The sequence below is a fragment of the Diabrotica virgifera genome, chromosome 2, assembly GCF_917563875.1.
Source record: "Diabrotica virgifera virgifera chromosome 2, PGI_DIABVI_V3a".
Taxonomy (NCBI): Eukaryota; Metazoa; Arthropoda; class Insecta; order Coleoptera; family Chrysomelidae; genus Diabrotica; species Diabrotica virgifera.
This window is the reverse complement of record NC_065444.1, coordinates 73,918,550-73,942,825: the sequence shown is the minus strand read 5'-3', so window position 1 is coordinate 73,942,825 and position 24,276 is coordinate 73,918,550. Positions and strand designations below refer to the sequence as shown.

Here is a 24,276-nt window from a genome sequence, read left to right as displayed (position 1 = left end):
AATTCCTAAATAGCAAAAAGCATCTTCTCTCGACGACATCGCAATGAGTTATGAGTAAGTCTTCAGTCTGCCGTGTATCACCGACGGCGAGCCGAGTAAGTCCGCGATCTTTAAAACCGCGTACTTAAAGTTTGCGTGTGTATCACACGTTTAACTGGAGATTAAACGGACGGCGATGAAATGGACTGGCGATGAATCGGCGGCATCGAAACGGCAGCGATGAACCGGCGGCAATGAAACGTCCCATTGCGTCAAAATGAATGGCGTCAATATTAATAATGTGAGATACGCAGATGACACGGTGTTAATTGCAAGCAGTTACGAAGAACTTCAATATCTGATTAATAAGATTACCACAACGTGTGATGAATACGGATTCAGGCTAAACACTGCAGAAAACAAAGGTGATGTTTGTCAGTAAAACGCCAATACAACCGGAAGTGGTAACAGCTTATGGTGAACAACTGGAAGAACTAACAGTATCACCTATCTTGGTTGTAATCTAAATGAGATCTAGGACATGAGCAAAGAAATTAGAGTATGTATAGAGAAGGCCAGAGCTGAATTCTTTAAGATGAAGAAACTGTTATGTGGAAACAATATTACTGTTACAAAACTGACTTTTCTATGATCTTTTAGGCACTAATGTTTAATTTTAGTTGACTTTATTTATTTTTAATAACTTACAACTAAACAAATAAAAACACTGAATTTATATCTTTTATTTTACAAACTACGATATCTAATTTATTTATTACACTAAATCTAATAATTTATCTACATAATTACAAATTCAATATTATACCGCGCCCGATACATATCAAAGTACACCGACGTATTCAAATTCACCACTAAGGGACCGTTCAAGTATTACGTAACGCAGGTTGGGGGGGGGGGGTTAAAAATCTTCAAAAATTGCGTTACGCAATAGTTAAACGCCCATTAGAGTGCGTTTTCGCGGGTCAAAAATCTCCAAAAATCGTGTTACGTAATACTTGAACGCTCCCTAACTGCTAATTTCAAAATCCCTCTTATTTATACAATGCTTAATCATCTCGAATACAAAAGAATTATCCAGAATAAACGAGTATTTACATAATAACTTGCATGTAAAATCGATTTTTCTAGTACAATAACACAAAAACAATTATTAGAAAAAGGTATGCAAACAACTCGATCGAGATCTTTTTTTTTAATTAGGGTCCCTCATAAATCAATCAACCACAGGTGCGTAAATCATTGTACAAAAAAAAAGGTTCTTGGTAAACATCTTCGGCGTCTGTTAGGCAGGGAGCTGAAAACAGTCGAGTGACATAATTATGTCACATTACTGTTAGTCTGGAAATTAGATTAGTCAGATGTTATGTCCCTAATAGCACAATGACGTCCAATAGACGTCCATAGGACGTCCTTCGCGGACTTTAAGGACGTCCCTTGGACGTCCGTTTTCGTCCAAGGAACGTCCTTTATACGTCCTATTTTGGTCCAAATGTCGCGCTCCCAAACGTCCATTGGACGTCCATCTAAGGTCCGAGGGGACTTAAATTGAACCTTAATCGGACGTAAATTGCACCATTGCACCTTAATCGGACGTCCTAGGGGACGTAAATTGTGACCTTAATTGGACGTCCTAGGGGACGTAAATTGGACCTTACAGGACGTCCTAGTTTGGTCCAAAGCCACATTGCCAAACGTCCAATGGACGTCCACCTAACGTCCGAGGGGACGTAAATTGGACCTTAATCGGACGTAAATTGGAACTTAATCGGACGTAAATTGGACCTTAATCGGACGTCCTAGGGGATGTAAATTAGACATCTTAGTTTTTAGGGAAAAGGAACTTTTATTACAAATTACATTATAATATATTAATTTATTGATATTTATTTATTAATAACAAACGGGACAAACAAACTTTCAAAATTATACATGAATGCAGCATTAAAGAAATACATAATATACAAATATGACCTATTACTATCTATATAAAATTATAAATAAAAATAAAATAATAAATTAATACAATAAAGTAGATAAACATTTATTGAAACAATGTAACATTTTGCATTTTAGTGCTTCAAATAGGACCTAAAGCTATTGATATTGCTACTGTAACAAATCATCTGACGTAACCGCCCTGTATTTATATCTAATGATGAAATGAACAGTGATTTACTGAACACTATGTAAAAATTCGAATATTTCGAGTAACTGTGCAATAGAGTACTTTGAATGCTATAAAAATCTGATATATTTCAATTGTTCGAAAGACAATGTGTTCATATTTCAATGATAATAAATATAAATATAAAAAATTTGAATAATCCAACTAAGAAAATAGATTAAACGTATTCAAAACAACACCATGTCGACATAATGTACCTATATTATTTTTTAAACAATGGCACAGTATATAGAGGTCCCTCTTTATACTGTGACAATGGTACCTAATTTATTATACCTCCGAAACAGAAATAAGACGAATTGCAAATTTCTATACCTACATAAATAACATACAGTTAATACCGTTGGGTATTGTATTCTATGAACGATGGGTGGGTATTGACTATTGACCATCAAATACGGAGAATTGTTTGAATTCTGCACTTGAAGACAATAACGACGCCTTCGCAGGTAAAAATATTTAGTGACAAATAAGTCAGAAAATAGGAAAACCATATTGTGAGATGTATAATAATATCGAACTAATAAATTAAAAACTCAACAAAACTGCGTAGAAGATCGTAAATGATCAAAAAAAAAGTATTTAAAATTGGATAGAAAATATACATGAGGTATAAAAAAGTATCAAATAATCGAAAAATGTGCTAAAATGCAAATATGTATAATGACAAAATTGTAAAGAAATTTTTTGTTTATTAAAATAAGGTTTGGACAACACAACACAAAAATTAAAAATCTCACTATTTAAAATGTTTGGATGTCATCCTCCTCGGCGTTTGTCCTCCTCTAGGTCATTAAGAATCCATAGGCTATGTCCAGACGGTGGTAGCAGAGTCTGAATGCTCTTCGGCTTAGTTCAGTTACCAGAAAGTGACTGGCTACCCCGGTAAACTCCATGAGCTGTATGGGGTTGATGACTTCCAAAACTCCTCATCCGGTCGAGGAATCAGGAACATGGACTGCTTAGGCACTTCAGAAAAACTCCAGGAACAGGAATCCTCAGCGTAGTTGATTAAAATGTTGGGCGCCTGATAGGGACACATTATAATCCATTGGATGGACCTATTCATTGATGCTCTAAATGGTCCGATGAGGCAGCCGGACGCTGTGTTATGCTGTGAAACAGCGTCTTCATTTCTTTACATAATAATATATGTAGTATATTTATAATATTATACAATTCGTATAAATAGGTATAATATAATTTCTTAAATTATGAAAATAAGTGGTTGATGAATAAAAACTCTGGGCGGGAGCCCTAACGACGACAACGACTGAGAGATCAGCTCTCGAACTTCGAACTGATATCGGTGAATCGAAATTCTATCGCCTATCGTTATAGTTTTTTGAACAGAGAAACCAGTAGTGGGGGCAATTTTCAGACGTCCAGAAAACGTCCGTATTTCGTCCAGTAGAAGGACGTCCAACATCGGACGTCCGAAGGACGTACATATTTAGTCCAACGAAGGACGTCCAAAGGACGTTCATATTTATTCCACCCGAAGTATGTCCAACGTCGGACGTCCAAAGGACATCCATTTATAGTTCATAGACATTAGGACTAAAACTGGACCTATTTTGGACACGTATCTTTAACTTCAAAAACATGCTCTCAAGATTCATCTGTATAGTACGGATACATTGATAAAAATTATATTTTTGCTTATTAGAATTACGTAGTTAGCAAACTTATGTTATCTTGGTAACTAGAATAATAAAACATTGTAACAAATAATTTACAAATAAGATTTTCACACTTTACAAAAAAACAAAAACATGTTTTGGATATTAAACTGTACAATTTTGAATTAAATAGCTCTTCGATTTAAACTATTTTATTAACATAATTAAGTTAATACTTTATTGAATTATTTTGCTATTTGATCCCGTAATTCGTATAATATGTCCAATATGGACGATCAGAAAACGTTCGTATTTCGTCCAGTACGTACGTCCAAAGGACGTTCATATTTAGTCCACCGAAGGACGTCCAACGTCGGACGTCTGAAGGACGTACATATTTAGTCCACCGAAGGACGTCCGTTTTTAGTCCATGAACGTTAGGACCAAAAATGGACCTATTTTGGACGTCCAGAGGACGTCCCTAACAACACACAACATTCCAGGAATGTACTACCAAAGTTCTATCAATATTTGAATGCCCTGGACATTTAGGGAACATTCGGTGAACATCTGTTTAAATTATTCCTGGAATGTTACCATAAGACATTCTGTGAACATACTACCAATGTTCCTATATTTTAAGTTGCGAAATAATACATACGTGTAACAGATACAACATTACTTATAACATACCAGACAAACTAAGTGACACTTTAGGCCTACAGTGCAATAATATGTCAAATTTAAAGAGTTTCCCAAGTTCAATTAATACAATATTATAAACATACAAATGTAATAAAAATTATTGTTCGCGAATATTCAATTTGGAATGCGATTTTGTTAATAAAAAAAATACTTATAACTTATGCAAAACCCAAGAGATGCATTTATATTTATTTCTTTTGCGTTCATTTTCAAATTCGCCGTGCATATATTTTTGTGCATGGCGCTTGAGAGGGCATCACGTGACTAAAAACGACCAACCAACGACCTCGCTTCGGCCATCTTGGCATCTTCATCTTGGCCACCTTGCTTTGCCGTGGGTGGATCGTTGTTTGTATTATTTGTGCTTTTTAAGAATATTTTTTTAATTCGGATACTTTTATAATAGCTTTAATAGTATTATTAACATAGTGAATAAAATGGTGTCCTGTTTTTAACGCAGTTGGAGTAGCAGAAACAAATGTAGATAAAAAAATCTGCAGGAATAACGTTTCAATTATGACAGAAGCTCCAAACAAATGACTGTGAATGAAAAGCCCTATTAAAAGGTTAGTATGCAAATATGTAAACGAAGGCATGCCCTGTATTTCAGAAAATAAATTAATACTATTAATACCCTAATAATACTATTCATAAAAAATCTTTTAAGTAACCTAGATATAACAAAGTGAATAAAAGGCATAAATCAGAAGAATTATTATTTTATTTTATAAGTTAATAATTGGTCATATCCATTTATTATTTTAATAATAATTGTGAATAAGCCACAAACTTCGCTTATTCCTAACTAAAATAGTAAATAGAGATAATAACAATAGGATTTGTAAAACTAAAGTAATTCTTTTTGCGTTTTTGCTAATGTATGCCTTTATAAATAGGATGGTAGACCACACACTATAATATGCAGTACCAACTAATGAATACACAGAATATTATAGTCGATTTGCTAAACTCAGTCTCAGTACTACTGAGTCTCAGACACAACTGGCTAGTGATTTTAGTAAATAATTTTGCCAATTTGGTAAAATTGGCAAAAAAAAATAATAACTAAATAGTTAATAATTACTGTAATTTTGGCAAAATTGGCTAAAAACAAAAAAAATTACCTACTAAAATCACTAGCCAGTTGTGTCAGAGTTTGGGGAACCGACTATACTAATAAACAATTTCTAAGCTGTTTTATAATATTTTGTGAGTCCATTAATCATATTTTTTATTTAAAACTAAAATTTGTTAATAATCAGTCGTGTGATGGATGACCGAAGTTAAGTTTAACGTTTGAGTTAAAGTTAAGATAACTCTCAGGAATAACGTGCTCATAACTGTATAGGTAAAAGTTGGTGTGATGTATCGCTCCCAGTTATGAAATAGTTATATAGTTGGATGGAGTATTCTTTGGTTATATCATCAACGTTATATTAGAAAGAAGTTTTGAGGAACAAATTTTGAAGTAACAAAGAGAACCTTATGTACAAATAGTACAAGTTGGAGTGAGCGCGAGAGATTGTTTCGAACATACCCGTCGTCGGCTACTGCCGATGACCGAACAGCAAACAGCTGTTTGGGTTCCTTGGTGTTTCTAAGTTGCTTTCAAACGGTAGATAGAAACAGGGTTGCCAGATTGGTGTATTTTCCCAAAATTTTGGGTTAATTTAAAAGCGTCTATTGAAATTTTTCTAAGCAGAAATTGTAGTGGGATTTTTTGGGGGCGGAAAATTATGGATGATTTTAAGGGGTCATGGTAAATTAAATTTGCGAATGTACATAGAACTGTATATTATACTCCCATATAATCGAAGACGATAGGAACTATGAATTATTTCCATGGCCCTCGTTGATATTGTAGTATGAATTTTGCTTTACTGTTCTCTTCATTAGACTAATAATTTATTAAAATGCGGCAACAATTTAAATTTGGGGACTTTGGGGTATTTGAGCTTCAATTTCAGGGAATTTCAGTTTCTAAGTGGGGGATTTATAAAATATCATCTCATTGTTACCAGGTCTAGTGAAATTTCACTAGATCTAGTGATTTTTTAAGAATCTAGTGAAATAGTGATAACTTTTCAAAATAGGCACAATTCTAGTGATTTTTGGAAATTTCCATTATATTGAATATTTTTACTACATTATACCAAAAAAAAATATTTTCAGTAGTATTTTTAATACGTTTGTATTAAAATTCATTTAATACTTCCCTGTATTGTTTAAAAATTTCTTTGCAAAGAAAGAAAAATCCCCAGTAATTTGTGATGGCAATTTAATACCTAGTCATAACATACCATAACGTTAACATAAACATGGCAATCCTTAAAAAGTGATGACTGTGATGAGTCAATTCACGATGACGACACTCTCCTCAACTCAAGAGTTTCAAGTGCGGTTTTCTTTGACAATCCATTAGCCCAACTAATAAGAAAATCACGTTTGTCTTATCTATTTCAACGAGATAAATAAATCAACTTTTAATAAGTATTATTATCTCCATCCATGTCCTAGTTACCGATTCCCGCTATTCCTCAAAATAAAATGTTTCATCATAATGGCTACCTTGGTAAAAATCACTTAGCTCTTTATTTATAAATTAATTTTAAATTATGGTTGTTCGGAATAATTACTTCAGCATAAAATTGTAAGGTCTTTTGCGTTTTAACGAACCTGGATGAGTCAAAAATAGGGAAATCCCCTGAAAATTTTATGAAAGCCCTATGGTTACGAGTACGTGCAGTAACGAAAAATGTGTTACTGCGCATAATTATACGTTATTGCGCATGCGCGTAATCTAGTGAAATTCTAGTGTTTTTTTTCAGTGAAATCTAGTAACTTTTATAAATTTGACCTGGCAACACTGTATCATCTGGCAACTCGGATAGAAAGCTCAGTAGGTACTTAAAATAAAATTTCAACTTATATCGCTCGATTTGATTTTTGTATAATTTTTAAAATTGTATTACCCTTCTATTCTTAATTATTAAATTACTAGCTTCTAAATTCACTTGATTTCTGTCTAAAAACAAGTCAAAAGATGAACCTAACCTTGCATAACTACAGAGTTATCTCATAACTTGAAGTTTAACGTCGCGTTATAAAGTGACCAGATAACTCAAGAACTGTCAAGAAATAACGCAAATAGTTAAGTTAAGTATGATACATCACACCAATTCGATGGTTATAACATAACTACAGGATAACTTTACGTTAACGATAACTTCGGTCATCCATCACAGGGCAGAATGCTTAGTAATGCATATATTTTGTATTTTTAGCTTTCCAGAAGATCCTGCGAAGAAGACATGAAGTATAGATCAGATTTGTTAATAGAGGAGTATGTTCAAAACACTTTTTAGAAAAAGATATTGACAGAACTTCACTTTCATCTGTTCGTTTAAGAGACTGTGCTGTTCCAATAGCTTATGTCACACAGGTATATGCATTTTTTTTCTTGGTTTTAACATCTTTAAACGCGAAATACGCAATAGCTTATCGAATTGATGCCATGTTATTTTTCTTTATTAAGGTCTTTGTTTATTATTGTGTATGTGTATTAACAACAGAAACATTTTTGGTTATTCTTTATTTTATTTTATATTTTGTCATCAAGTGTTCAGTCAATGTATGTAGTTTTCTTATGTACACCTTTATGGGTTTATACCTGGTGGATGTATATTTCAATAAATAAATAAATAAATAACCTAATTAATAATACAGTCTGTACAATATAGATACTGTTGTAATTCATTATCTACATCGGAGATCTAAGTTGACATTGTTGCCCAACTGCAAAAAATTTTTGAATTCATTTTAAGTCAAATATATCACATAATTATTGCGAAGTAGATTATACAACAAAACAGATTAATATTCAATGTAAATAAATAAAAACATCAGAAATAGAAAACAAGAATTAAGGTATAATCTTATGTTACAGTTATTAAGGTACCAAGGGTATTATAAGGTGTTTAGGATTTCATTAGTGTTCAATCCAGTTCATCAACGTGTGGATTCATTTTAGATTGTGAAGCGGTGATTACAGCCGACGATAAATGGATCTATCGGGTTGCTATCCGAAACAATATTAATAATTAATGACAGAGACATTTTTTGAGAATTATCTATTTTGTCTAATTTTTACTTGTAACGTAATTAAAGAATGAAACATTCGACCTATGTTAAAATAAATATCTTCTACAGTCCACAACTAGTTTCCTGCACATAAAATTCTGGCCATTCGCACCGGATTCAAGATTCAATAAATAATTACGCAACGTTCCACGTCTATTGCAGATTACATGGAATACAAGTAAAAAAGCAGAACATTTGTATCTAAAGTGAGTCAGTTCCAACGTGAAAATACTCAGAACACAATTTTCAATCACTACCGTAAACATTATAAGTAGTGAGTTATTTGATACTAACAAACTTTCCCGAAATTTTCCAATACCAGGAGGATCGAGAATAACTGGACATTTATTGGTAAATATAGGGTGTGATCTTCTTTTTACCCAATATTATATTGGAAAGCTTTATATTTGTTAATTATAGTATATTATTCTTCATTTAATAGGCATTTTGACATACAAATACGTCATTTAGATAATTAAAATGTCAAATTTAAAAAATCTTATCAAACAACGTGGTTTAATTAAAAATAAACTCTCATTGTTCGAAAAGTTTATTATAAACTCTAAACAAACAATTAACGAATTACAGGGTGATCAAATACCTGATAAAACTCTATTATTTGAAATCGAAGCTCGTTTAGAACGAGAAAGCTCTTTATTAAACAAATTTGATGAATTGCAAGATCGAATTGATCTATTGATCCAACCCGATCAACAGGATGAACAAAGTGATGAAAGAGATTCATTTCAAAATTCTTATTATAAACACATATCCTTGGCACGCGGTATATTAAGCAAATTCAGTAATACGATGCAATCTGGCACTAATATACAGGGTAACTCAAACGATAGCTCGTGTAATTCAGGGGGCAAATCTTGTTCTTGTGAAAATAGAGGAAATATTAAACTCCCGGAGATAAAATTGCCAATGTTCCGAGGGGGGTACCAGTCGTGGATGGAGTTCAGAAGCTTATACACCGAGCTTATTCATACAAATACAGCAATAAAAGATGCAGAAAAATTCTATTACCTTAAAACTCATCTTGATGATAATGTCAAACGCTTAATAGCTAAAATAGATGTCACAGCTGAAAATTATAAAAGTGCCTGGGATATTTTAAATCAAAGATTTAATAACAAACGTATGTTAATACATAATCATCTCAAAACACTTAACAATATATCAGTAATAACTCAAGAATCTTCTTCATCATTAAGACAACTTTGTGATGAAGTATTTGAAATATTAAGGTCACTAAATCAGCTAGGTGTTCCTACTGAAAATTGGGATCCTTATATTATTTTTCATTTAGCATTAAAACTAGATAAAAAGACTGCTGATCACTGGGAAGCGTATAAAATTGCAGGTGAAATACCTACACTTGAAGAATTTAAAAACTTTCTTAATGAGAGAGCAAATCTACTCGAGAGAAAGGAACACAACGATTCTAGCACTTTTAAGCAAAGTGGCTTTCATACCAAACCTTCAACTTCAAATTCAAAGCCAAAATCTTATGGAAAATCGTTTCTGTCTACCAACAATCCTAACAAGTGCTTTTTTTGCAATGGTGATCATTGGATTACTAATTGTAATGATTTTCTCAAATTAAATGCAAAGGATAAATTTGAAAAAGCTAAAGCTCTTAGACTTTGTACTAATTGTCTGAAAAACAATCATAAGGTAGCAAATTGTAAATCTACCTTTTGTAAAAGGTGTAATCTTAAGCATCATAGCTTATTACATTTTGAAAACTCTAATTTAAATGCTAATCAGGGAACTATATGCCCACAACAATCTAATCTTAATACAGAGGATGCAATTGCCTCCACATTAGAGCTCACAAATAATTCTAATATTAGCTGCAATCATGCACACATAAATAATGTACTTCTTTCAACTGCTTTAATAAATGTCAAAGATTCATCAGATAACTTGCATGTATGCAGGGTACTTTTAGATTCAGGTAGTCAATCAAATTTTATATCTAAAAATTTGTGTGATAAACTTAAAATACCTTTGTACAATACACAAGCTAATATTTTCGGTATAAATCAAGTAACTACTCCTGTAAAATATCGATGTACTATATCATTTTCTTCTTTATGCAGTGAGTTTAAGCATACAATATCATGTTTGATGTTACCAAGTATCTGTAGCAAAATACCAAATACTCCAATTGATCCTTCATTAATTCAATTGCCTTCTAATATCTCCTTAGCTGATCCAGGTTTTTATGAACCATCTGATATTGACATATTGCTAGGTGTAGAAGTATTCTACAAACTTCTCAGGGATGGTAGCATCCGATTAGGACCCAAATTGCCTATTCTTCAAAACTCAGCTTTAGGCTGGATCATTTCTGGAACTATTCCATCTCCAATAATAAACAACATACCTACAAAATGCTTTCTAACTAATACTTCTGATCTTCAATCTCAATTAACAAAATTTTGGGAAATAGAAGAACCTTTTCACAACACAAAATGTATAAATAATGAAGAAGAATACTGTGAAACATACTTCACTAAAACTACCACTAGGAATGAGGAAGGTAGATTTGTAGTAAACATTCCTTTCAAAGGGGATCCTTCTTTATTACTTGGTGATTCTAAAGCCTTAGCTTTAAAAAGATTTTATGCACTAGAGCGCAGACTATTATCTAATGCTCCACTTAAAACCTTATATGACAATTTTATGAAAAACTATGAGGAATTAGGACACATGTCTAAAATCGAACCTCAAAACCAAGCAGACAAATGTTATTATCTACCTCATCATGGGGTCTTGAATGAAAATAGTTCTACTACTAAACTGAGAGTAGTCTTTGATGGATCTGCCCCAAGTGATAATGGCATTTCTATTAACAATCTCCAGATCGTGGGGCCTAAAATACAAAATGATCTTATATCTATCCTAATTCGTTTTCGAAAACATCAAGTAGTTGTCTGCAGTGATATTGAAAAAATGTACCGCATGGTTCTAATAAATCCAGATCAAAGATGTTTTCAGCGAATATTTTGGAGACAATCAAATACTGATGAGCTCTCTGAATATAATCTAAATACTGTTACATATGGCACAGCATCGGCAAGCTTCCTTGCGATAAGAGCCTTGAAACAAGTAGCTATTGATCACAAAACAGAATATCCGTCTGCCAGTAATGCTATCTTAAATGACTTCTATGTCGATGACTTTCAATCTGGTGGAGACTCAGTAGATGATGTAAATAAATTATGCCATGAGGTAGCATCTCTACTGGAGCAGTCAGGCTTTAAATTATGCAAATGGGTATCAAACAAACCCGAATGTTTAACTGGCTTAAATCCTAAAATTCTATATGATTCAATATCAAATCGCGTCTACTTTTCAGATGAAAGCAGTATCAAAACTCTTGGACTTTACTGGTCACCTTCTAATGACTATCTCAATTACCATATTAAAAGTCATAATCAAGTAAACTCAACCTCAAAACGATCCATACTCTCTATTATATCTACCCTATTCGATCCTCTTGGTCTTTTAGCACCTTGTATCATCATCATTAAAATCCTTATTCAACATTTGTGGTCTTTAAAATTATCCTGGGACCAAGAGGTACCTACATCCATTAAGATTCAATGGGACAAATTTGTAAGTGAACTATCAATGCTAGAGATATTAAAAATTCCAAGATGCATAATTTCAAATAATTATTCAAATATTCAGCTTCATGGCTTCTCTGACTCTTCAACAGCAGCTTATGGAGCAGCCATCTATATTCGATGCATTGACTCTAATGGTCATATCCATGTTTATTTACTTCTTGCTAAATCTAAAGTAGCACCTCTCAAAACTTTAACTGTACCAAGGCTAGAACTGTGTGCAGCTTTAGTCTTATCAAAACTTATCAACCAAGTTAAATCTTCTATAGCTATTAACTTTGATTCTACTCATCTTTGGAGTGATTCCACTGTGGTACTCTCCTGGATTAAAACCCCAATACATCTCTTAAAACCTTTTGTATCCAATAGGGTCAAACAAATTCAAGAAATATCTGATCTTAATTCATGGTCTTACATAAACACCAAACAAAATCCCTCTGATTTATTGACAAGAGGACTATATCCTAATCAAATTATTCATTCTGACCTTTGGTGGTCAGGACCTTCTTGGTTAAGTCAACCACAGTATACATGGCCTATTTCTGAACCGTGCATACCAGGTCCTATACCAGAATTAAAACCTCAAATTAATGTTCTAGTCTCTACTCGAGGAAACAGACTTATTTCCTTTGAAAGGTTTTCTTCTTTTAGTCGATTAAAACGTACTATGGCATATTGCCTCCGATTTATTCATAATTGTAATCTTAATAATCACAAACTGTCTGGTAGCTTAACATCCTCTGAATTATCTAATGCTCTGGACATACTCATAAAACAATCACAACAAGAATCTTTTTCTGAAGCAATTCATATGCTTAAGACAAACAAGCCTTTAGACAAAACTTCAAAGATTCTTAATTTGAATCCTTTTCTAGATAATAGAAATATTTTAAGAATAGGAGGAAGATTGCAAAATTCATGCTTAACGTATTCAAAAAAGCATCCAATATTTTTGTCTAGTTCACATATATTTTCAAAATTATTATTTAGGCATGAGCATGTAGCATTACTGCATGCTGGTCCACAACTATTATTATCATCCATTAGGGAAAAGTATTGGCCTATAAATGCAAGAAATTTAGCTAAACAAACCTATCACACATGCATTAAGTGCTATCGTTCTAAGCCGATACCAGCAGCCACTATCATGGCACCTCTCCCTTCCTCTCGTGTATCTCCTCATCACCCTTTCTATATTACAGGAGTAGATTACGCAGGGCCAATTAATATTTTGGATAAAAAAGGTAGAGGATCAAAAACTCACAAATGTTACATTTGCTTGTTTATTTGTTTCGCAGTTAAGGCAATTCACCTTGAATTGGTATCGGGTCTAAGTACTGAAGCTTTTCTTGCATCATTTCGTCGATTTGTCGCCCGTCGTGGCAAACCTGCACATGTTTATTCCGATAATGGAACTAATTTTGTGGGAGCCAATTCAGAACTTAAAGAGTTGGCTGGTTTCCTTAAAAATGCTTCTCCAGATATCACATCTAGAATCAACAATGAATCAGTGTCATGGCATTTTCTGCCTCCCAACTCGCCTAACTTTGGTGGCTTATGGGAAGCTGGTGTAAAAGCTGTTAAATTTTATTTAAAACGTGTTTTATCTAATGCCTTACTTACATTTGAAGAGTATTATACTGTACTTACACAAATAGAGGCAATACTGAATTCACGACCCTTATGTCCTATAACCGATGATGCAGATGATCTCACTGTGCTCACTCCTGCACATTTTTTAATGGGTAAAGCAGCTACATCACTACCAGATCCTGACGTTACCGACATACCGCTGAACCGCCTTTCAAGGTTTCAGTATATGCAACAACTTCAACAACATTTTTGGAAAGGCTGGCATCGTGATTACCTTTGTCAACTACAGAGTCGTCCAAAATGGTTAAAACCCAAAACCACTCTTAAGTGCAACGATCTAGTCTTAATTCGCAACGAGAACACTAACCCGCTACTGTGGCCACTAGGCAGAATAATCACATTACATCCAGGTCGTGATGGTATATCAAGAGTAGTAACTATCAAAACTGCCCATGGTGAAGTCAAGAGGTCCATATCAAAAATATGCCCCTTACCAATAGCAGAAGCCGAGTCTTGAAAGCTTCCTTTCAACGTGGGGCCATGTTTAGGATTTCATTAGTGTTCAATCCAGTTCATCAACGTGTGGATTCATTTTAGATTGTGAAGCGGTGATTACAGCCGACGATAAATGGATCTATCGGGTTGCTATCCGAAACAATATTAATAATTAATGACAGAGACATTTTTTGAGAATTATCTATTTTGTCTAATTTTTACTTGTAGCGTAATTAAAGAATGAAACATTCGACCTATGTTAAAATAAATATCTTCTACAGTCCACAACTAGTTTCCTGCACATAAGGATAATAACGCTTGAGGTCAATGGTGTTTTTAACAAGGGCCTGAGGGATATACGTTGACCGAAAGCGTTATTATTATAATACCTGTGGTGCCTTCAACGTTTAATGTCTGACTAAATTATTCTTTATATGCGAAAAATTTGAATGAATTTTGAATTGATTAGTTTTTAAATAAGTACATTTACCAGTAACAGTAGTAACATAATTGTGGTAACCATAGTTTTACTTAGGTTGATATTTGTCAACTTGACAGTATCTAAGTCGTTATTTAAATTTAATGCCCAAGGGCGTTATATCGTACTTAACAGACTTCGAAATGTCATTATTTGTCAAATAATGTACCAGTAGGACATTAAAGTAAATAATAAAAACAATAAATATAATGAATACTAAATACTTATTTGTTTGTGAAAAATCTATTTCTTTGTGGCTTTTTTGTAATTAACTATTCTAATGAGGAAATAAGCCACAATTTACTTGAAAAAATAATTTTATTAAGGTTTCTACTTCCACGTCGGATGTCGTTGTCAAAATACAAAATGTTCATTATTATTATTTTATTTATTAAATATTATTTATTATTTATTTAAATATTATTTAATATTTATTTTTTTATTATTATTATTTATGCGTATTATTACCTGTAAATAATATTTCTTCTGATTGTTAATTGTAAAGGATAGAAAAATTACCTTTTATTTTCTTTTCTTTTAGAATCAGCTGAGAGAAGTGGTCTACAAAAAACCAGAAAGGAAACGGAATATGTGGCTACGAAAAGCAAAAGAAAGGTTTACAAAGCAAATGTGACACATTTTTTTATAATATTTAGGAATGTCAGTAAATTACATTAAAAAATGTATGTAAAGATTTTTTGCAATAAAAATGTTTATATTTATCAAGGATGTATTATTTGGTATGGCCACATATCGTCAGTGATGTGACAATACCTCCTATCTGTTTTTTTCAAGAGATTTGTAAGATAGACTAAAAACTTGTTTCGGCCACCTCCTGTTTTCATATATTTTTTGACTTGTTTTGCAGTAAATTCAACTATCTATTTACTACAAAAAAGTCAGAATACGTACGAAAACAGAAAGTGACCTTAAAAAATGTTTTTCGTCTCCTGCAAACCTCATGAAAAAACATATAGGAGGTATTGTCACATTACTGACGATATATTTCAGTGAATGTCTAAAAAATATACTGTGAATGTTCAAAGAACGTTCGTAGACATTCATGGAATGTTCTAACAAGACATTCAGTCTAAAAATATACTGTGAATGTCCAAAGAACATTCATGGAATGTTCCAACAAGACATTCAGTCTAAAAAATAGACTGTGAATGTCCAAAGAACATTCGTAGACATTCATGGAATGTTCCAACAGAACATTCTAAGAATATTTAAAATGCTGACAGCACTTTCCTGGGACTTTCCAGGGACATTCGTGTGCATTTGGGGACATTCCAGGAATGTTTTCAATGTCCTGTGTGTACATTCTAGGAACATTCATGGAATGTTTTGTGTTATTAGGGGTCGTGTGCTATTAGGGGTGTTCTTTACTCTTTTGCATGGTGTTGAAGGTTGGATTTAACGGATATACTTCTCAAAAAACTGGAAACCTTTGAAATCTGGGTATATCCTACGAATAAATTGGTTGGATAGAATTCGTAACGAAGTTGTTTTACATCGGATGGGAAAAGTTACGGAAGTCATCAGAACAGTTAAAAATCGCAAACTTGAATATTTTGGCTATGTTATGTGGCACCCAGAGAGATATAATATACACTTCATTTACAAGGAAAGGTAGACGGAAGAAGAAGGCCAGGTCGAAGAAGAACGTCATGGCTTAGAAACCTGAGAGAATGGTTTAACAGATCCTCTGCATCCCTTTTCCGAGCTGCCATCAACAAAATTTACTACAGCCAATTTGATAGCCAACAACGCTCGATAATCGAGCACGGTACATGAAAAAGGAGTATTTTATTAGCAACAAAATCTTTAAAATTAACCCCATTTATTAACCCAGGAGCCGCCACTGGTATATAAGTAACAAAACAGAATTTTCAGTTGCCGCAGTGCCCTCTATGGGATGCGCCAAAAACTTTCCAAATATGGTGCAATTATATGCAAAAATTAAAAGAAAAAATGTATTAATAAAAATAGCACAAATTTTTATTGTCTCGTAATATAAAATAAAATATATCTATACCTAAAGTGTAAATATTGTAATTATCCCATTTTGTATGAAAAATAAACTATTTTTGATTGTCAATTATCTGATTGATAACACAATCTATGTTATCTCACCTAAATTGTTTAAAAGTTGCAAACACAAATTTATCTTATCTTTATTACATTGGATGGTATTGGGAATTGGTCCCTTTTCTATCCCCTAAAGCAGCCTTTGTTATTTTAGTAAACTACCAAGGTCTATTATTTTTTTATTTATAGTGAATGATAATGTTGCTAAACATTTTTCATAACAAATTATATTTTTTTGTATTTCCGCGGACCAATAACAAAAAGTTATCGAAATATGTAAAATTAGAAATTTAGCCCAAAAATATTTAAAATATAGATACAACTTACCTCATACTGACATTGTAACTATTTGCAGTATTATTTTGTACCACTGTCTCCGAGACAGTCCTTTTCCTAGAACATAATTTTAGATAGATAAGTAATCCGACGATTAGAATACTCGATAACAATATTACCAATTATTTATAATTTTATACTGCACTTTTAACTTATATTAATACCAATAACCCAATTTTTCATAGATCTCTGCTCAACATTGACAGAGTAATTTTTTATTTAACATATTCATTCGAAAGGCTTATTTTTATAATGCACTTTGTAAATTGTAGGTACTCACTTTGTTCCATCTTTGCTAAAATTCTTTTCTTTACTTTGAGAAGGCCCCATAATAACTAATTTTAATTTTATATTTCATAATAATTCTCAATTAAACAAAGAACTTGCTCTGCCTGCTGCTAGATTCTGTGCAAAATTATGACTAATATAAATTGATTGTTTTGTTGTAAATGTGCAGATTAGATAAGTGAAATATAATAAATAATAATAGGCCACCAACAATACCCTATTATTGTGTTCGATCAGTATGTTTTATAATAATTGTTAAAATAATTATAAAAGAGATAAGAATGTATACATTTATTTAAATTTTTTACTGACACGCACGTGAGTGTGACATCTTTTTTTAAAAATTATACTTTTAAATGCCGCTCATTCTTCTCTGTTTATATTACATATGATATATTACATATGACAGCTTGATTACCCATGAAAGGATGTGAATCTCTTATAAATAGCCTATACAGTCACATACAGTTATAAAAAATATTTTTATAATTATGTTGATAGTTTTTAGATAGGTATGTTCTTTATATCATTAATGTAAGAACTACTAAAATTTATGGCATACCTTTACTTAGCTTTTATTACTTGTATAAATAATTTTAGAACAATGAACATCTTTAAATAAATCATATGATCACAGAATGTCAGCTTTTTTTAAATGTCAAAAAGCTAGCGTCAAGTTCGTCAGCTAACTTCATTCCAGTTTGCCCTGTAATCTGTAATCTTTAAAAAGAGGGAAATGTTGTGATCGGATGAAGTATTTATTGTTGTCTCAATAATTAAAAGAAAATCAGAATAAGCTACTGTTTTTAAATACTTCTATCTAATGAATTGACCAGGGCACAAAAAACGCGTTAGGTACTAGATGCTTCTTTGATACCACAATTACACAAAAATGCAAGTTGGTCCAATTTTTAATTCAACAAAAACATTAGGCTGTTGATGGGAAATTTACGTTTTTGTTAATATTGCTAGGGATTTTTTTTTATTCTGTTGCTTAAGTTGAATTTGTCTTGCACAAAGACCTGACTACATACATTTACAGATTTTTAGCAATTTCTACTAATTTACCTATTTTTAATGATCCCGCCCTTAGCTTGTGTTTTTAATATGATACATGTTAACATATGTATTTCTGTACTGGTTGTAGTTTATGCATTTCATTCCGTTGATTTTTCCAGTCATGTATTCTAATAATAAGTGGTCCAAAAATTTCATTAAAACTTGCTACAACCACATGGTATGTTGCAATTTGTATATTTTTGTGTACTTTTGATCAGTAGGATACCATCCACTTGACTCACACTTCCACAATAATCCAAATCTTTTATTGTAGGACCAAAATCCATGAAAAATGAAATGAAGTCTACAGCTGCCAATACCTCCACTAATAACAGAAATGACACTCAAGCAAGTCAAAAGAGTAGTGCTTCAGATGAAGAACCTATGCATGAAGTTGTCAACAAGGACACTGGAAGAAAGGCAAATAGGATGTCTGATGTTGAATTCACCTCTTTTGGAGATGGAACAGAACATGGTAAGGCATTCTATTTAAAATTAGGTGTTTCAAACATACATTGCAATTGTTAAAGTTGTTGTAGTTGTATATTTATGACTATTTTGTACATAATTTATTTCATGTAAGTTGTAGTTAGCTATGGAGTAATACAAAAACCTGTTAAATTTTGCAGGATTCATCACATGACTATGTGGTTTTAAAGTTTTTGAAATAGCAAAACATATACTTATCGAAATCTCCCTTATCTACACTGCTGTGGGGTTATTTATGTACTATTTGTTTAAATTGGCATTTTGTAGAGATTACAATGTTCCACAAGAAACTGGTCATCATCATTCTCGTTGTCATTAAACCTTCCCTAATGGGGGGTGGGCTTCCCTAATTGCATTTCTCTTAAGTTTCTATCTTGGGTCATATCAACCTCAAACCCCTTTACTGACATCCTGCCTAAGTGTCTTTCCCCAGGTCTTCTTTGGTCTTCCCTTTCCTGCTTTGTCCAGGAACCTGCAGTTCAGCAATTCTTCATATTAAGTGATTTAACTTCTTGACATTGAACATGACCAAACCATCTTAACCTATGCTCCCTCATTTTGGCACCAATTAGTGCCACCCCTAGACTTCCCCTAACATACTCATTCCTAATTTTACCCTTTTTTGTTACTCCACTCATCCATCCAAGCATACTCATTTCCTCCACATGCATTTGGTGCTCCTCTTTCTTTTTAACTGCCCAACATTCAGTTCTGTACATCGTAGCCTGTCTTATTCACGATGTGCAAGTACTTGGAAGGGAATTGAGAAACGATTGTACACGAATAGCAGAGAAATATTGCAACTTTCTTAAATAATTCATATTGTCAATTGAAATTGTCAAATTGACGTACATTTCATATTTAATGTCATTGGAGAAGAAAAATTATATGTTGCTCCACAATATTGATATGATATGCAATTATTATATAAAGGTAAATTTAATTAATTGTATTTTGCTTGCAGTAGTGCATTTTAATAATTCATTTTATTTACTACATACAATTGTTTACGTTTTAATTATTTACTTATTTATTTTATTTAACGGAAAATCTCCTTTTTACAGTATAAAGTTATATAGACATTTTTAACACTAACCTACTAACAAGTAAATATATCACAATAACATATATTACCTACAGTAGGAAAAATGAAAGAATACCCATGAACGAACATATAAAACACGCTGTATTTTCCTGTCACCGTGTCACACAAAAAATTGGCCAGCGCAAGTACATGTAATAATTATTGTTACATGTACTTGCACTGGACAATTTTCTTTGTGACATGGTGACAGGAAAATACAGCGTGTTTTATATGTTCGTTCATGGGTATTCTTTCATTTTTCCGACTGTACATTAAATACTTAAAATATATAAAATACAAAAATTACATAAATTACATAAATTACATAAATACTCCCTCAGTTGGTTCCTAACAAATAAATATATCACAATAACATATTACATTAAATACTCCCTCAGTTGGTTCTTAAACCTGGTTTGACTAACTCCCAGCAGATCTGTAGTTTTATTAATTTCATTACCCAGTCTATGAAATCTAGGTATAGGACTATTATATCCGTAGTTGGTATAATGAAAACTAATTGAGAATAATGTTTTATCTCTAATATTTATAGTGTTTAATTTAAAGTTGATTAGCTCCAACAAATCCGGGCAAGTTATATTACCCTCCAAGATTTTATGAAGAAATAAAAGATCATTAATAATTAAAGTTTTTTCAATAGACAACAACTTTAAATGATTATTTATTCTCTGATAAGAAGAAAATTGAGGCATATGTAATCTCCACCGACAAGTTCTCAAAAACCTATTCTGGACTGCTTCCAAAGATAAAATATGTGATCGATAATGAGGTGACCACACTGGTGAAACATACAATAGGATGCTGCGTACTAAAGATAAATACAAAGTCTTGAATGTAGAAACAGAAAATTCTCTAGAGTTTCTAGTTATAAATCCTAAAGTTTTCAAAGCTCTACTAGTATTAGATCTTAAGTGTGAGACAAATGTCAAAGATCTGTCAAAAATTACTCCTAGATCCTTTATTTCACTAATAGACAAGGCGAAAACGGCGGGTTCGAAGGGAAAAATATTCCCATGAAGTTTTTTTGCATAATCACATTCGTGAGACATCCCAGAATAAGGTTCAAGAAGTCGCCCACGTGAAAAGTGGGCCAATTTTTTTTCAACAATTTTTTTTTAATCAAATTGCAAGAATCAATATTTTTGGCCTGAACAATTTTTTCTTTAATTTTTTGGACCATTCTGGACAAAAAAGGTCTCTTATAATTTTTCCCTAAAGTTGATCGTTTTCGACTTATAAGCAATTTAAAATTGAAAAAAACGAAAAATGACAATTTTCAAGGCTTAATAACTCGGTTATAAACTATTATTATGAAAGTCAATATATGACTAAATTAAAGTTTAAAGCCCCCCCTACAAGATCCTGAAGAAATTTTTGTCATTATTTTATTACTAAGCTGTTATTTTTAAGTAATAATAATACGCGCCATGCACGTGTGCGGGGCTGTAAATGCTGAGTGCGAGAGAGAAGCCATTCCAGCAGTCCAATTGTGCATCTTACTCGCACTCACATTTACAGCAGCGTCAATACGATGTAACCACTCATTGTTATTAATTAAAAATAACAGCTTAGTAGTAAATTAATGACACAGATTTCTTCAGGATCATGTAACGGCGACTTTAAACTTTGATTTAGTCACTTTCTGACTTTCAAAATAATAATTTTTGACCGAGCTATTAAGTCTCAAAAATGGTCATTTTCGCGTTTTTTAAATTTTAACTTGTTTATAACTCGAAAAAGATCAACTTTAGAGAAAAATTATAAGAGACCTTTTTTATTCAGAATGGTCCAAAAAACCTAAAAAAATTAGTTCGGGCCAAAAATACTGATTTTTGCAATTTGATTAAAAAAAAATTGTTAAAAAAAATTGGCCCACTTTTCTCGTGGGCGACTTCCTGAACCTTATTCTGGGATGTCTCACGAATGTGATTATGCAAAAATATCTCATGGGAATATTTTTCCCAACGAACCCGCCGTTTCCGCCTTGTCTATAATTTTCTCTAAAGGAACAGAATTAATATTATAAACAAAATTTACAGGATTTGTTGATCTCGAGAAAGTTATTGTAAAACATTTGCGTGCATTTAAAGACATGGCATTATTGGTAGCCCAATTAATAAAGTAATTTAAATCATCTTGTAACTTGTAACAGTCAGATAATTCAGAAATTTCCATAAATAATTTCAGGTCATCAGCAAATAATAAAAACTTACAATATTTAAAACATGAAGCTACATCGTTAATGAAAATATTAAATAGTAAGGGTCCCAAATGTGATCCCTGTGGGACGCCAGAACTTGCGTTTATAGGAATCGAAGTAAAATTTTTTATTTTCACATACTAAATCCTGCATTGTAGGTAACTTTCCAACCAATTCACTAAATAGTGTGGAAATCCGATTTTAACGAGTTTTTGTAAGAGTAAATTGTGGTTCACTGTATCAAATGCCTTCGAAAAGTCAGTGTAAATCGAATCAACTTGGCACCTCTTTTCAAAGGCAGAAGTGATACAATGTTGATAAAGCAGTAAGTTTGTGTTGGTAGACTTACCACTCGTAAAACCATGCTGTTGTTCGATCAGAATATTTTTACAATACCATGACAAGGGTTTATATTACAATTCAAATAATTTAGGTATTGAAGAAAGTAATACTACGGGATGATAATTAGCAATATCATTTTTCAGACCATTTTTGAATACAGGGGTAATAAAACTATCCCGCCATTTAACAGGAAATTGTTGTAATTTTAACGAAGAATTAAATAAATAATTTAGTGGTTTGGAAAGACTACATTTACAATTTATCAAAAAATACGCAGGGATACCATCTGGACCAATAACCAGTTTACCTTTTAAAGAGCTAATTCCTTCATAAACTTCGCTTAGGGAAAACTGTATAAATGGAATGTCAGGCTGCCTAAAAATATCGTATTGCATATTTGACACATCTATATTATCACTTTTATAAACACTACAGAAATGAGTAGCAAATAAATTACTAATGTCTGTACCACTTTCAGCAATTTTACCATTATAATGCATTTTATTGGGGATACCTTGATCTTGTTTCAATGAGTTAATGTGATTCCAGAAGTATTTTCTATTTTCACTAACTTTCAAATCAGTATTTATTTATTTATTGAAATATACATCCACCAGGTATAAACCCATAAAGGTGTACATAAGAAAACTACATACATTGACTGAACACTTGATGACAAAATATAAAATAAAATAAAGAATAACCAAAAATGTTTCTGTTGTGAATACACATACACAATAATAAACAAAGACCTTAATAAAGAAAAATAACATGGCATCAATTCGATAAGCTATTGCGTATTTCGCGTTTAAAGATGTTAAAACTAAGAAAAAAAATGTCCACAGATCTTAAGTTATTGACACTTCTGCACATACTTTTTATCGGACAATAGAAATTATGTTGCGAATTAGGCACCGAAGTATGAAAAGTTACACCTGAACGTGACACAGCTCGTGGTACATTAAAGTCTACAAGACTAAGCAAAACATCGCTATTAATTAGGCAATTGACAATTTTGAAGATGAATATTAGGCCGTTTATTTCACGCTGCTTACGCAGTGAATGGAATCCAAACTCAGAAAGGAGTAAATTATAGCTATAGCCTCTAACCGGATATCTGTTATATTTTTTGAGGTAACAATATCTTAAGAATCTTTTTTGAACAGATTCAAGATTAGAGACAAGTTCTGCATGATTAGGATTCCATACCACGCTGCAGTAATTAAGTTTACTACTAACTAGTCCAAAATATAAACTACGCAAAGCTTCCACAGACGTTACATCTCTGCAGCTTCTAATAATATATCCTAAAGATTTGGTTGCTTTAGAGACCACGGTATTAATATGAGTTGAGAATGTTAATTTACTGTCAAATATAACACCAAGATCTTTAAACTCTGAGGTACAGTCCATTCATTTTACATATTCCCAACTGTAAACAAACGCACATGGAAGCTAAACAGGGTCGTCCTGAAGTGTATCTTAAAAACCAACACACTACCTACAA

The 24,276-nt window shown here is 32.4% G+C and overlaps 2 protein-coding genes and 1 long non-coding RNA gene across 5 annotated transcripts in view; 2 read left to right on the top strand and 1 right to left on the bottom strand.

Annotated features, from left to right (window-relative positions):
* The window catches only part of LOC114329481 (caspase-1), a 44,749-nt gene extending 27,019 nt beyond the window's left edge, over positions 1 to 17,730 (bottom strand). Inside the window, exons 1-2 of the mRNA XM_050643788.1 lie at positions 17,567 to 17,730; positions 17,278 to 17,343 (exon numbers count right to left, since the gene is read on the bottom strand). Coding sequence (XP_050499745.1) covers positions 17,278 to 17,343; positions 17,567 to 17,616 — 116 coding nt within the window. The 5' untranslated portion in view covers positions 17,617 to 17,730. The remainder of the gene's footprint in view (positions 1 to 17,277; positions 17,344 to 17,566) is intronic.
* LOC126880099 (uncharacterized) lies at positions 7,818 to 15,581 on the top strand. Its single transcript, XR_007696410.1, has 2 exons — positions 7,818 to 7,954; positions 15,401 to 15,581. It is a non-coding gene; the product is annotated as an uncharacterized LOC126880099 (long non-coding RNA).
* Positions 17,731 to 18,271: 541 nt separating the features above from the next.
* Positions 18,272 to 24,276, top strand: part of LOC114329479 (uncharacterized) — a 147,650-nt gene continuing 141,645 nt past the window's right edge. For 2 of the 3 annotated variants that reach the window (XM_050643787.1, XM_028278599.2), the window contains exons 1-2: positions 18,272 to 18,429; positions 18,908 to 19,108. In XM_050643787.1, the coding sequence (XP_050499744.1) occupies positions 18,919 to 19,108 (190 nt within the window). In that variant the 5' untranslated portion in view covers positions 18,272 to 18,429; positions 18,908 to 18,918. Of the gene's footprint in view, positions 18,430 to 18,789; positions 18,812 to 18,907; positions 19,109 to 24,276 lie in introns of those variants that run through there. The other variant, XM_028278601.2, reaches the window with a different exon arrangement.